At 48.5% G+C, this 12469-nt stretch overlaps 1 protein-coding gene across 1 annotated transcript in view; it reads right to left on the minus strand.

Moving 5' to 3' along the window:
• LOC135821531 (uncharacterized) overlaps nt 1-12469 on the minus strand; it is a 67963-nt gene that overhangs the window by 14420 nt on the left and 41074 nt on the right. The window contains exons 11-17 of the mRNA XM_065334528.1: nt 9531-10016; nt 8730-8870; nt 7662-7768; nt 6548-6838; nt 2382-2801; nt 1675-1858; nt 107-304 (exon numbers count right to left, since the gene is read on the minus strand). Of these exons, the coding sequence (XP_065190600.1) occupies nt 107-304; nt 1675-1858; nt 2382-2801; nt 6548-6838; nt 7662-7768; nt 8730-8870; nt 9531-10016 (1827 nt within the window). The remainder of the gene's footprint in view (nt 1-106; nt 305-1674; nt 1859-2381; nt 2802-6547; nt 6839-7661; nt 7769-8729; nt 8871-9530; nt 10017-12469) is intronic.

The following is a 12469-nucleotide window of genomic DNA, read 5'->3' on the forward strand; positions in this document are numbered from 1 at the left end:
ACTAGACACACATCGACACACACACAACCCCCCCCCCCCCCCACACACACACACAAGCACCCACACACCCACAAACACACACGTACATGTACACACACAGACTTACCGCTAGCCACCACTCGGGTTGTCGACGTGAAGTTAAACTGATTCGGAGGATAGGCCTCGAATCGTCCAAACAACTCCAAGTTGCTCTTAATACCGAATGTTGAGGTCGGGATTCTTGCCAATAAGAACTCTCCTCGGCGATGGAACTCAAAGCTGTTACCGGAAATCGTAGTGATGTGAGGATCGCCGTAAACATGAGCTGTACAGAAGATGGCAACAGAAGAGAAAGAAAATGCTTCCCGTCACAATATAGAGTGGAAAATCGCCAACACTCCGAAACACTCCTGAGCACGCAAGATTCAGGGTGTTCATGGAGCTCACAGACACAGTACCGACGGTCCATCCGTACGTGGAGTGAAAAGAGTTTGTTGGCGACTGCCCAAACATGGATGAGATATGCACATCACCTGGTTGGACCCCGTAACCAAAAAAAGCTGATCACAGTGAAACCTGTGCTAAAATGGCCGCTCAAGTGACCTTCAAAATATGGTCTCTGTTGCAAGGTGGTCTCCTTATCCGGGCTCATTTGACTAGAAATAGCATCCCTTGGTCCTGGCTGCAGTGGTCTTCTGGGACAGGTGATCGCCTTATCCGAATGGTCGCCTAGACAGGTTTTATTGTATTGCCGTGAAAGACATGTCATGAAAAATCGGCCGTGGACTGGGAGATTGTCGAGTTGAACACTCTTGGTTATGTATCCACGAGAACAATTTAATTAAGAGCAGGAGGGAAAACGGCACCATTTCTTCTTCTTCTGCAAAGGTTTTGTCCTGGTTAAAGTGGTTTGAGCTGCTTTAACATCCGCATACCAATGTGATATTACCAAGAGTCCATAACCCCAATAGTGTGCAGCTCTGTACATGGGGATCCGCGTGGCGGAATCCCAACATTACGTCAAAAATTCGTAACTTGCGCTTGTACTACTCCCTGGTTCCAAGCACCGCGGAATGCGAAGTTTTGTCCTTTGTGCCTGAGCGGCATGACGTAATGTTGGAATTCCGTCACGCAGTGGGCCTACAGCAGCCAGACCTCAGTTGCACACTCTTGGGATTATGGACTCGTGATAACGTGGATTAAAAAGTCTGTGCATGATGGTCCTACCAATAGGACGAAGGTCCAGGGGTGTAGCCTCGCACGCCTGTGGTGTGGTGAACTCTACTGTGGTATTGTGACCCTGTACCACTGGCAAACCTCATAGCTGCCATTTTGCCTATTTTTGCCTATTTTTGCCTATGTAGTAGGCTATCAATCAACACAAACGACATAAAAAAAACCCGTGGCCGTCGCGGTGGATAGATACGATTCGGCACGACCTGAAGGCAGCGGATCTCCCCGTGGAGAGCGCTCTCCAAGCTGCAGGAGATAGACTAACTTGGCTTGACACTGTTGACAGATGCGTCGACTCTGCTCCTGTCTAACAGGTTCAGGGAAGATGCGAGCTGTGTTTATTATTATTATTTTTATTATTATTAGTAGTAGCCTAACCTATGCGGACAGCCATTTGCTGGTGTAGGGACGGGACTAAGCTGACTGACGTTATACACCAGCTGCAACTATGACTAGACTTACACTGCCTGAATGGAGAACGGGATTCCTTGGCCACTGGTGAAGGTCGCCTAGCAAAGAACGACGTGAGAAGATCTGCTTCGTGACAATCCTTGAGTACGGACTCGTCTGCCTTGGAGTAGGACACAAACGCTCTACCGATGCCGTGGTCAATCAGAGCTCCAGTGCTGCTTTCGTAGCAGCAGATCTAAACCAGAAGTGTTACAGAGAGACAGAGAGAGCGTGAGAGAAAGTGTAAGAGTGAGAGAGAGAGAGTATGGGGGTGAGAGAGAGAGAGTGAGAGGCAGTGTGTGTGTGTGTGTGTGTGTGTGTGTGTGTGTGTGCGCGCGTGCGTGCATGCATGTGACAGAGTGAAGCGTTGACACAACGAAGAAATGAAGAAAAACATACATACGAACAGAGATCCGGGCACCCATGAAACATGCACAAGCACAACAGACTTACACTAATATGAATGTACACACATGTACCAGGGGTGTAACAGACGGTCCGGCCGGTCTGGCTTTGAACGGACCACCCTTTCGCCCGACCACGAAAAAAGTGCCCAGAATGCAAGATTTTGCAGCCTAATTTCAAAATTTGCCGCGGGACACCCCCGAACCCCCTGCTGCCAAACCACGGGAGTGCTACGCGCCTGAATACATGAACGCATGCACACACACAGAACACATGTGTACACACACATATGGCAGAGGAAAAAAGAAACCAACCGTTGAGATTGAAGATGTGAGGATGGCAGGATCTTCCACCGGCAGAGAGCGGAAGCATTGACCCATAATATCTGCGCGAGAATACTGCGAGAAGATATTGCACAACTTCACAATGGTGGAGTTGGACGGGCACTGGACCACGCTGTCACTGGAGAAGTGTGACTTGGGAGCGGAAGGCATGGCGTTGCAGCGCAAGGCCTTTCGAATACTGCCGCAGCCTGGTGTCAGCTTGTAGACGGTGCGACTGCTGCTGCGGCCAAACGCCGACAGAACGCGCTCGTCCTGTAGCTGGTATTGGGTTGTACCAGCGGCAACTACAGGTAGACGACGTCCACCGTACATGATGCCACCCTTGGCATAGGTGAAAATGGCAAACGACTGGCAGTCGTCGCTGATCAAGGCAGCCTGGAACGTGTTCCTCTGCAAAGCGAAAACAAGCGGCGAAAAAAAGAGAAGGAACGAGTGAATGTGTGCGTGTTTATGCATGTGCCTGTGTGTATGTGTTCTTGTCAGAGAAAGACAGACAGATGGACAGACAGACAGACAGACAGACAGACAGACAGACAGACAGACAGACAGAAAGACAGACAGATGGATGGACAGACAGAGACAGAAAGACAGACAGACAGACAGACAGACAGACAGATAGACAGAGAGAGAGTGAGAGAGAGAGAGAGTGAGAGAGAGTGAGAGAGAGTGAGAGAGAGAGAGAAAGAGAGAGAGAGAGAGAGAGAGAGAGAGAGAGAGAGAGAGAGAGAGAGAGAAGAGAGAGAGAGAGAGAAAGAGAGAGAGAAAGAGAGAGAGAGAGAGAGAGAGAGCGAGAGAGAGAGAGATAGATAGAGTTCACATGATGAGTTCACAAAGAACGAAACAGCATGCTGTCCGCAGATTGAGTATTATATATAATTATATATTATATTCGCTCCTGCTCTTGGAGCAGTTGAGCACTCTTGCGTGGGGTAGTGCCTTTGCTGTTTGCGTTATGCAGAGCTCACTGACTTGTCAGTTTGAGCACTCTGGCAAGGTACGTTCGGACCTGATTGGAAATTTTTATTTCCATTGCTATCAGGTTCGACCTCATTTCCTCTGTGCTGTGCTGACGAGTCCACAAAGGACGAAACAGTTCTGTCCGCAGATTGAGTATATTATATATATATATATACTAACGGGGTTTATGTAGTAACCAGACTCGTTGTAATGAGAGATCACCTGTATATATGTTGGACTCAGTAGAGCGTCCAGCCCCTATATGATGTCCAACCCCTATATAGAGTCCATTGGTCCAAAATCCACTGTACAGAGTCCAAACTTGGAATCAACTGTGAGCTCAAAGTTTAGATGAACATCACTCCCTGTATAGAGTCCAGCCAATTGGCTTCACCCCTATATAGACTTTATAGTGTCCATTGGTCCAAAATCAACTGTACGGAGTCCAAAATCAACTGTACAGAGTACAAAATCAACTGTACGGAGTCCAAACTTTGAAATCAACTGTACGGAGTCCAAACTTGGAAATCAACTGTACGGAGTCCAAACTTGGAAATCAACTGTACAGAGTCCAAACTTGGAAATCAACTGTACAGAGTCCAAACTTGGAAATCAACTGTACAGAGTCCAAACTTGGAAATCAACTGTACAGAGTCTTTATGTGGACAACACTTCCTGTATAAAGTCCACCCAATTAGGCATCCCCTATCCAGAGTTCGAAATTAGACATAGGATCTGCTGTAAGCAGTGAATATTAACCAGAAAACGGCCTCTCCCTTTAATCCTTTACATCATTCACTTCTCAAGATAAAAAATAAGTATTGAGGCGCCACTGCAGCCACTTCATTACATGAAAAACCCTACAAACACCATCCTCAAATCAAGTGGTCTCTTCGCAGACGCTGCAAATTACAATATCTCAATCATGTGGTGTTGCCAAATTATTGTGCACGCACACACACATGCACACACCCACACAACGCCAAGAAAATACCTAGAAAAACCCAAGAATCGAAAGAGAATAATGGAGAGCCAAGGATTAATTATTTGTTTTTAAATTATCGTGCGCGCACACACACACACACACACACACACACACACGCAACTCCAACAGCCATGCAAACGTCCACCCATTTACACGTAAAGTCAAGAGGGATAACAAAATAATTATACGAAACGAATGCATACGTGGCCGTGGGCGGATGCACGCACGTTTACATACATGTACATGTAGTAGTGTAAGAGAGTAACATAGTGCAGTAGTCAGCATAATACTAGCACATGCTGAGAGTGCAATAGCAAGCTTCACCATTGCTCATGGCCATGCAAATGTTCAGCAGCACTCAGTTCCGCAAGCTTCTGAAGATCAGCACACCTGCAACAAATAGATAGCACAAGGATACGCTTATTACCATAATGATGCATGGGAGCACACAACTACCAAGTTCTCAACGAATGTGATGCTCAATGAAAATCCATCCACTCAAAGACCTGTGAACAGGTGACGGTGGGGACAATAATCTATTAGTAATACGAGGAATAAGATCGTTTGTGCACACTCAAGACGCACAGACACACCACCATACATGTAGTGTACACAGTGTTTCACTTCACTACAACTAAATTGAAATGAGATGATTTGAACAATCTGTACAGCGTTGCCGTCAGTCAGTCTTCCCCAAGATGGAAATGCAATGATTTGTTGTCACGAGGCAGTTTCACTGACACAGTGTCATGTTTGTGACAACAAAACGGTTACTTCATGGAATACGAGTACATGTATTAGCTCGAGAAGCTTTTTCTTGTCATCGGCATACAATAAATCCTCCTCCTACTACTACTAGTACACTGGCACTGCGTTTGTGGATCCCATTGTATTTGACATCATACTAGAGCCTAGTAGAGGAAGACTGTCGTGGAGTTCACATAATTGTCATAGGGATAAAAATACATTTCTCATGAAATAAAATAATAATTGATGATAGTTAGACGATCGTATACGATTGATGCAAAGTCCTTGCATTCCTTGAGGACTATTACGAAGTGGTTGATTACTTTTAGGGCATTCATTCAAGCAACATCAAACAAACGCGATACGCTCCTTGAAAATGGAAAAAAATTCAAGCATATTACGACAGAACAGCAGACCAATCGAAACGAGTAAAAGCTTCCTTACCTCAGTCATCGTCCTGCCATGTAGTTGGACAGCCTTTTGACATGGTGGTACAGGCAGCTCTTGTCCAGTCAAACAGGGTATCCTTGTGGCGTCGAACGAAAGAGAGTGTCAGTGTATCTGACTCGTCAGATTGGAACTGTGCTGAACTTCTGCTTTCATCCCTCGTTCTGATGAAACCGTTCAAACGTCTTACTGGCAGCAATGGCCAGCCAAACAGGGGATCCTTGTGGCGTCGAACGAAAGAGAGTGTCGGTGTACCTGACTCGTCAGATTTGAACTGTGCTGAACTTTTCTCGTTCTGCAATTTCTGCTTTCATCTCGCGCACTGATGAAACGTCTTCCGAGAACCACAAGACCCTTTCCAGATTTGATTTTGAACGTCTCCTTATCCTCCTTGGTTACCTCGAGACAGATTACTGTCAGCAACTGCACAGCAGAACTGGCAGCCATGGCTGAAGTGAAGAAAGGAATGCGCTGCCACGAGGCAAGCAAAACTGAAAAGGTGTTTGTTTTCTTTTGGGCACAACACACAGGACGGCATGGATAAACTGGACTCCTGGACCGTGAATAGGGGACTTGTAGAAAAAGTGTACTCCTTATAGGGGATTGCGCGGCAGGATGAATCTGATCAAAACTGAGTGGACTCCTGGACTCTGTATAGTGGATTTTGGACCAATGGACTCTATATAGGGTGCTGGACATCATATAGTGCATGGACTCTATACTGAGTCCTACATATATATATATATGGATGACGACTACACCATAGCTCAGTGGTTAGAGCATCGCTGGCTACAAGCGAGGGTCCCTGGTTCGAGTCCTGGTGGTGACAGTCAATTTTTTCTTCAGACTTTTCCCGTTTGTCTCTTTCCCTCAAACCAGTTAATATATATATATATATATATATATATATATATAGAGAGAGAGAGAGAGAGAGAGAGAGAAAGAGACAGAGCGATTCAGAGAGACAGAGTACATGAGTACATGCATGATGTGAGCATACCAACGATTGATTCCTAGATGACTGTATGTCTGTCCACGTCACGACGACAGCTTCTTGCGGCTCGAATGAGTCAGAGGGAGCAACATTTGATGTCATGACAGCTTGCACAATCTCAGCCATCATAGCCGGATCAGCCGACTTGGTATAGCGTTCTGATGTCACACGCCCTTCAGTGGTGATGTCGCCAAGATCCGTCCAGAACGGAGCCACAATAGCGGCGGAGTCGGGAATGGCGCTGTAAACAAGATCATTCTTGGCTTTGGTGAACGACAGAAAACCGTTGCGTTTGATCTGAGGGAGAAAATGAGCAAACACACCCGCACACCCACCCACACACATAGTCACACACACTTGTTGCTCACTGCCAAAACTGGTCACGTGGGTCTCCCCGGGAGAGGGGAGAGAGACTCAAAAGGAATCTTGGAAAGATGACTCAATTGGTTATTGAACCGCCCAACGGCCGACACCGCCTGAAATCCCCCAAAACTCTGGGTGGACTTGAAAATGATCCCACTTATGGGCTCACCACACCTCAGTAAGTGGGTGAGGACAAGGTGCAGAAAAAGGATTGACGGTATCAGGGTATCCGTCCCGGGATCCAACTGCAGTTGCCCCTGCCCCCAGTGAGGGTAATACTTGGTACTAGTGAGGGTGGCTAAATCAGAGTGGATCTGATACAAGCTTCACTAGCACCATGATTACACAAGAGTTAATCTAGCCAGAAGTAGTCCATGGTTAACAGGTATGTATACTTCAAATAGAAAGTATATGAACCCTGAAACCAACAAAGGTGGTAGGTGCAACATTACACCTTCAAGCAGCCGAGCCTGTTGGCAACAGACCCAACACTATCCGGCATAAGTGTACCCACCAACCGAACTAGCTGGCACACACACATACACACACACACGCATACATACACAAATTTGAACACACACACACACAGTCCCCCCCCCCCACACACACACACAGCCGTACACCCCCCCCCCCCCAACATACACCCACCCACACCCACCCACCCACCCACACAGAATCAAGCCATCAACAGTTAGGCCATTGACAGCTAGTAGCCACCAGTAACACTACTGCAGCACCAGTGTGATATTGGACGTACATGCAGAGATGAGTACATGGAATGTTGTTTGCCGAATCTAAAGCCTGCTGGCAAGGTCATCTTGCCAAGACTGCGAAGGCTGACCTTGAAGAATTCACTGGGATAATCTGAGACGGACAGGCAAACAAACACACGAATACACGAACACACCAACACACACACCATTGGACCATTGGACGCCCATCGCCAGAGGCGATGATAGCGATGCTACAGCAGAAGCCATAGCAGCTTGTGCTGGGATTGCACCATTCAACAGCTTGCCAGGCTGAAGAATTGACCGCCACTATTCAGCCTGGTCTACACCACACAGCTATGAAGTGGCTCTTTTTTGGCCAGTGAATCCCTACTTTTCGGTCTTTTTCATTGTTTTCTTCTTTTTTTTCACGCACACATCACACCACATACTCCAGCATGCACTGGCTGTTGGTAACTACCCAGGAGAATGAAAGAAAAGTCAGGAAGGGTCCGAGAAAGAGAAGACGTGTGTGATCATAATCGTCGGGAATCGAACCCGCAACCTATCGATTGGAAATCGCTGCACATACCACTGCACCATATGGGACACACACACACACACACACACACACACGCACGCACACACACACACACGCACACACACACGCACATACATGCTTGTAACAATGCACATGTTATGATCCCTGCTCAAAGCAGGGGCGTCGGACACGGTACGGCCACTACGGTATTGACTGTACCACTATTTGCCCCAAGTACCCCGTGAGTCATAAAATGCACTGACTCGGACAGCAAGCAAGCAAGGGGGCACCGCACCCCACTAACCCTACCAGACAGCAAGCAAGCAAGGGGGCACCGCAGCCCACTAACCCTACCAGACAGCAAGCAAGCAAGGGGCACCGCACCCCACTAACCCTACCAGACAGCAAGCAAGCAAGGGGGCACCGCACCCCACTAACCATACCAGACAGCAAGCAAGCAAGGGGGCACCGCACCCCACTAACCATACCAGACAGCAAGCAAGGGGGCACCGCACCCCACTAACCCTACCAGACAGCAAGCAAGCAAGGGGGCACCGCACCCCACTAACCCTACCTTCGCATCCGCTCTGCGAGTAGTATTTGTTGTGGCTTGTGCACTTGTCGCACTTCTCCCCATGGTAGCCAGGTTTACAGAGGCAGCGGCCGTCCTTGTCGCATGACTTACCCACGGTACCGAGTGTGTTGCAGAAGCATGCTGCAGCAAACATTACACCGTACAGCAACTAACAGTGAGGATGACGGTTTCACAGTCGGGGGAGGGGGGGGGGGGGGGAGGGGAGAGAAATGGGGGGATGATGGTTACCAAAGCATATAGATGTCTCGTGTGAGGTAGTGCCTTTGCTGTTTGCGTTACGCCGAGCTCACTGACTTGTCAGTTTGAGCACTCTGGCAAGGCACGCTCGGGCCTGGTTTAAAATCTGGCTTCGGAAAATTTATTTTTCATTGCTACCAGGTTCGGCCTAATTTTCTTCTGTGCTGCGCTGAAGAGTCCACAAAGGACGAAACAGTTCTGTTCGCAGATTGGGTAGATGTATGTACATACACAGTTATATTCCCTGATTCAGATTAGAGAAGGCAGCCACAGCAGGTAGTCTACGAGTAAATGCTTCCCGGATCCCTGATGTACTCCGTACTCTACTGGCCTTGTGAGAAGAAGGCCTTGGATGCTTGTTAATTTGATGAAGTAAAATAGAGCACAATACCATGCTATCTACTAGCATACATATAAGGTGTGATTGTATAATGGCTGGTTGTACTTGTACCTGCCAAATATGGGACGAGTTGCACTGCCAAAAAAGGCTGCACTCATGTTTTATGCATAGGTGCCATTGCTAAGAAGATGAATTCTACTTACGTTGGCAGGTCTCGTTGGTGTTCTGTCTGTAGGATCCGTCGAGGCATCGCTCGCAGTTCAACCCAAAGTAGTCCTTGTTGCACTGACACTGGCCGCTGGATGGATGGCACACGGAGGCGCGGGAACCCACCTTGTCGCAGCTGCACTCGACGCACTTGTCCTGGCCCTGACGTTGATAGCCCAGGCTGCAGTGCTGGCATGTGTCGCCACGGTAACCTGGCTTGCACGTGCACGTGCCGTAGTGCGGGTTGCACACGCTCTCGGCGCGGTCCTGCGGGCAGTTGCACTTGGAGCAGGCGGAGTTGGGGCCGAACGCCTTGTAGAATCCTGGCGAGCACGATTCACAATACTTACCCTGGTTGTTGGGTTTGCAGGTGCACGTGCCGTTTCGTACGTTGCACGACGCGGACGCCGACTTGCTGCACAGGCACGGTATGCACTTCTTGCCACTCGAGTCGTAGCGCTCAAACTTGTCACATTTCTTGACTGTAGCGGGCGAACACACACACACACACACACACACACACACACACACACATGCAAACACACACACACACACACACACACACACACACACACACACACACACACACACACATGCAACCCCCCCCCCCCCCAATACACACACGCACACAAAACGCACACACCAAACACACACACGCACACACACACATGCACATACGTTGCACATGCACAAACGTATGAAATTACAGTCCATTTCAAAACTATAGACGCGTACCTAGGCAAAAACCGTTATGCCAGCATCTATACCACATAAAATCTGTGATCACTTTGTGCATAATTTTTTTCCAAATTGGGCGTCTGTTATCCAATCCTTTAGAAACTATATGAGAGTAATTGTGGAGCGATCCTGAGCAATATTCCGAAAACTATTCTCAAAAAGTTCCAGCCAAATTTGAAATATTTCAAAAACCCTACGCGTCTATAGTTTTGAAATGCACTGTAGCGCACAAGCCCAGTCAACAAGCAGACAACAGGTCCCATGCACAGCTAGTCTGTAGTGCACAAGCCCAGTCAACAAGCAGACAACAGGTCCCATGCACAGCTAGTCTGTAGTGCACAAGCACAGTCAACAAGCAGACAACAGGTCCCATGCACAGCTAGTCTGTAGTGCACAAGCCCAGTCAACAAGCAGACAACAGGTCCCATGCACAGCTAGTCTGTAGTGCACAAGCACAGTCAACAAGCAGACAACAGGTCCCATGCACAGCTAGTCTGTAGTGCACAAGCCCAGTCAACAAGCAGACAACAGGTCCCATGCACAGCTAGTCTGTAGTGCACAAGCACAGTCAACAAGCAGACAACAGGTCCCATGCACAGCTAGTCTGTAGTGCACAAGCCCAGTCAACAAGCAGACAACAGGTCCCATGCACAGCTAGTCTGTAGTGCACAAGCCCAGTCAACAAGCAGACAACAGGTCCCATGCACAGCTAGTCTGTAGTGCACAAGCCCAGTCAACAAGCAGACAACAGGTCCCATGCACAGCTAGTCTGTAGTGCACAAGCCCAGTCAACAAGCAGACAACAGGTCCCATGCACAGCTAGTCTGTAGTGCACAAGCACAGTCAACAAGCAGACAACAGGTCCCATGCACAGCTAGTCTGTAGTGCACAAGCCCAGTCAACAAGCAGACAACAGGTCCCATGCACAGCTAGTCTGTAGTGCACAAGCACAGTCAACAAGCAGACAACAGGTCCCATGCACAGCTAGTCTGTAGTGCACAAGCCCAGTCAACAAGCAGACAACAGGTCCCATGCACAGCTAGTCTGTAGTGCACAAGCACAGTCAACAAGCAGACAACAGGTCCCATGCACAGCTAGTCTGTAGTGCACAAGCACAGTCAACAAGCAGACAACAGGTCCCATGCACAGCTAGTCTGTAGTGCACAAGCACAGTCAACAAGCAGACAACAGGTCCCATGCACAGCTAGTCTGTAGTGCACAAGCACAGTCAACAAGCAGACAACAGGTCCCATGCACAGCTAGTCTGTAGTGCACAAGCCCAGTCAACAAGCAGACAACAGGTCCCATGCACAGCTAGTCTGTAGTGCACAAGCCCAGTCAACAAGCAGACAACAGGTCCCATGCACAGCTAGTCTGTAGTGCACAAGCACAGTCAACAAGCAGACAACAGGTCCCATGCACAGCTAGTCTGTAGTGCACAAGCCCAGTCAACAAGCAGACAACAGGTCCCATGCACAGCTAGTCTGTAGTGCACAAGCCCAGTCAACAAGCAGACAACAGGTCCCATGCACAGCTAGTCTGTAGTGCACAAGCACAGTCAACAAGCAGACAACAGGTCCCATGCACAGCTAGTCTGTAGTGCACAAGCCCAGTCAACAAGCAGACAACAGGTCCCATGCACAGCTAGTCTGTAGTGCACAAGCCCAGTCAACAAGCAGACAACAGGTCCCATGCACAGCTAGTCTGTAGTGCACAAGCACAGTCAACAAGCAGACAACAGGTCCCATGCACAGCTAGTCTGTAGTGCACAAGCACAGTCAACAAGCAGACAACAGGTCCCATGCACAGCTAGTCTGTAGTGCACAAGCACAGTCAACAAGCAGACAACAGGTCCCATGCACAGCTAGTCTGTAGTGCACAAGCACAGTCAACAAGCAGACAACAGGTCCCATGCACAGCTAGTCTGTAGTGCACAAGCACAGTCAACAAGCAGACAACAGGTCCCATGCACAGCTAGTCTGTAGTGCACAAGCCCAGTCAACAAGCAGACAACAGGTCCCATGCACAGCTAGTCTGTAGTGCACAAGCCCAGTCAACAAGCAGACAACAGGTCCCATGCACAGCTAGTCTGTAGTGCACAAGCCCAGTCAACAAGCAGACAACAGGTCCCATGCACAGCTAGTCTGTAGTGCACAAGCCCAGTCAACAAGCAGACAACAGGTCCCATGCACAGCTA

The sequence above is a fragment of the Sycon ciliatum genome, chromosome 7 (assembly GCF_964019385.1).
Source record: "Sycon ciliatum chromosome 7, ocSycCili1.1, whole genome shotgun sequence".
NCBI classification, from domain to species: domain Eukaryota; kingdom Metazoa; phylum Porifera; class Calcarea; order Leucosolenida; family Sycettidae; genus Sycon; species Sycon ciliatum.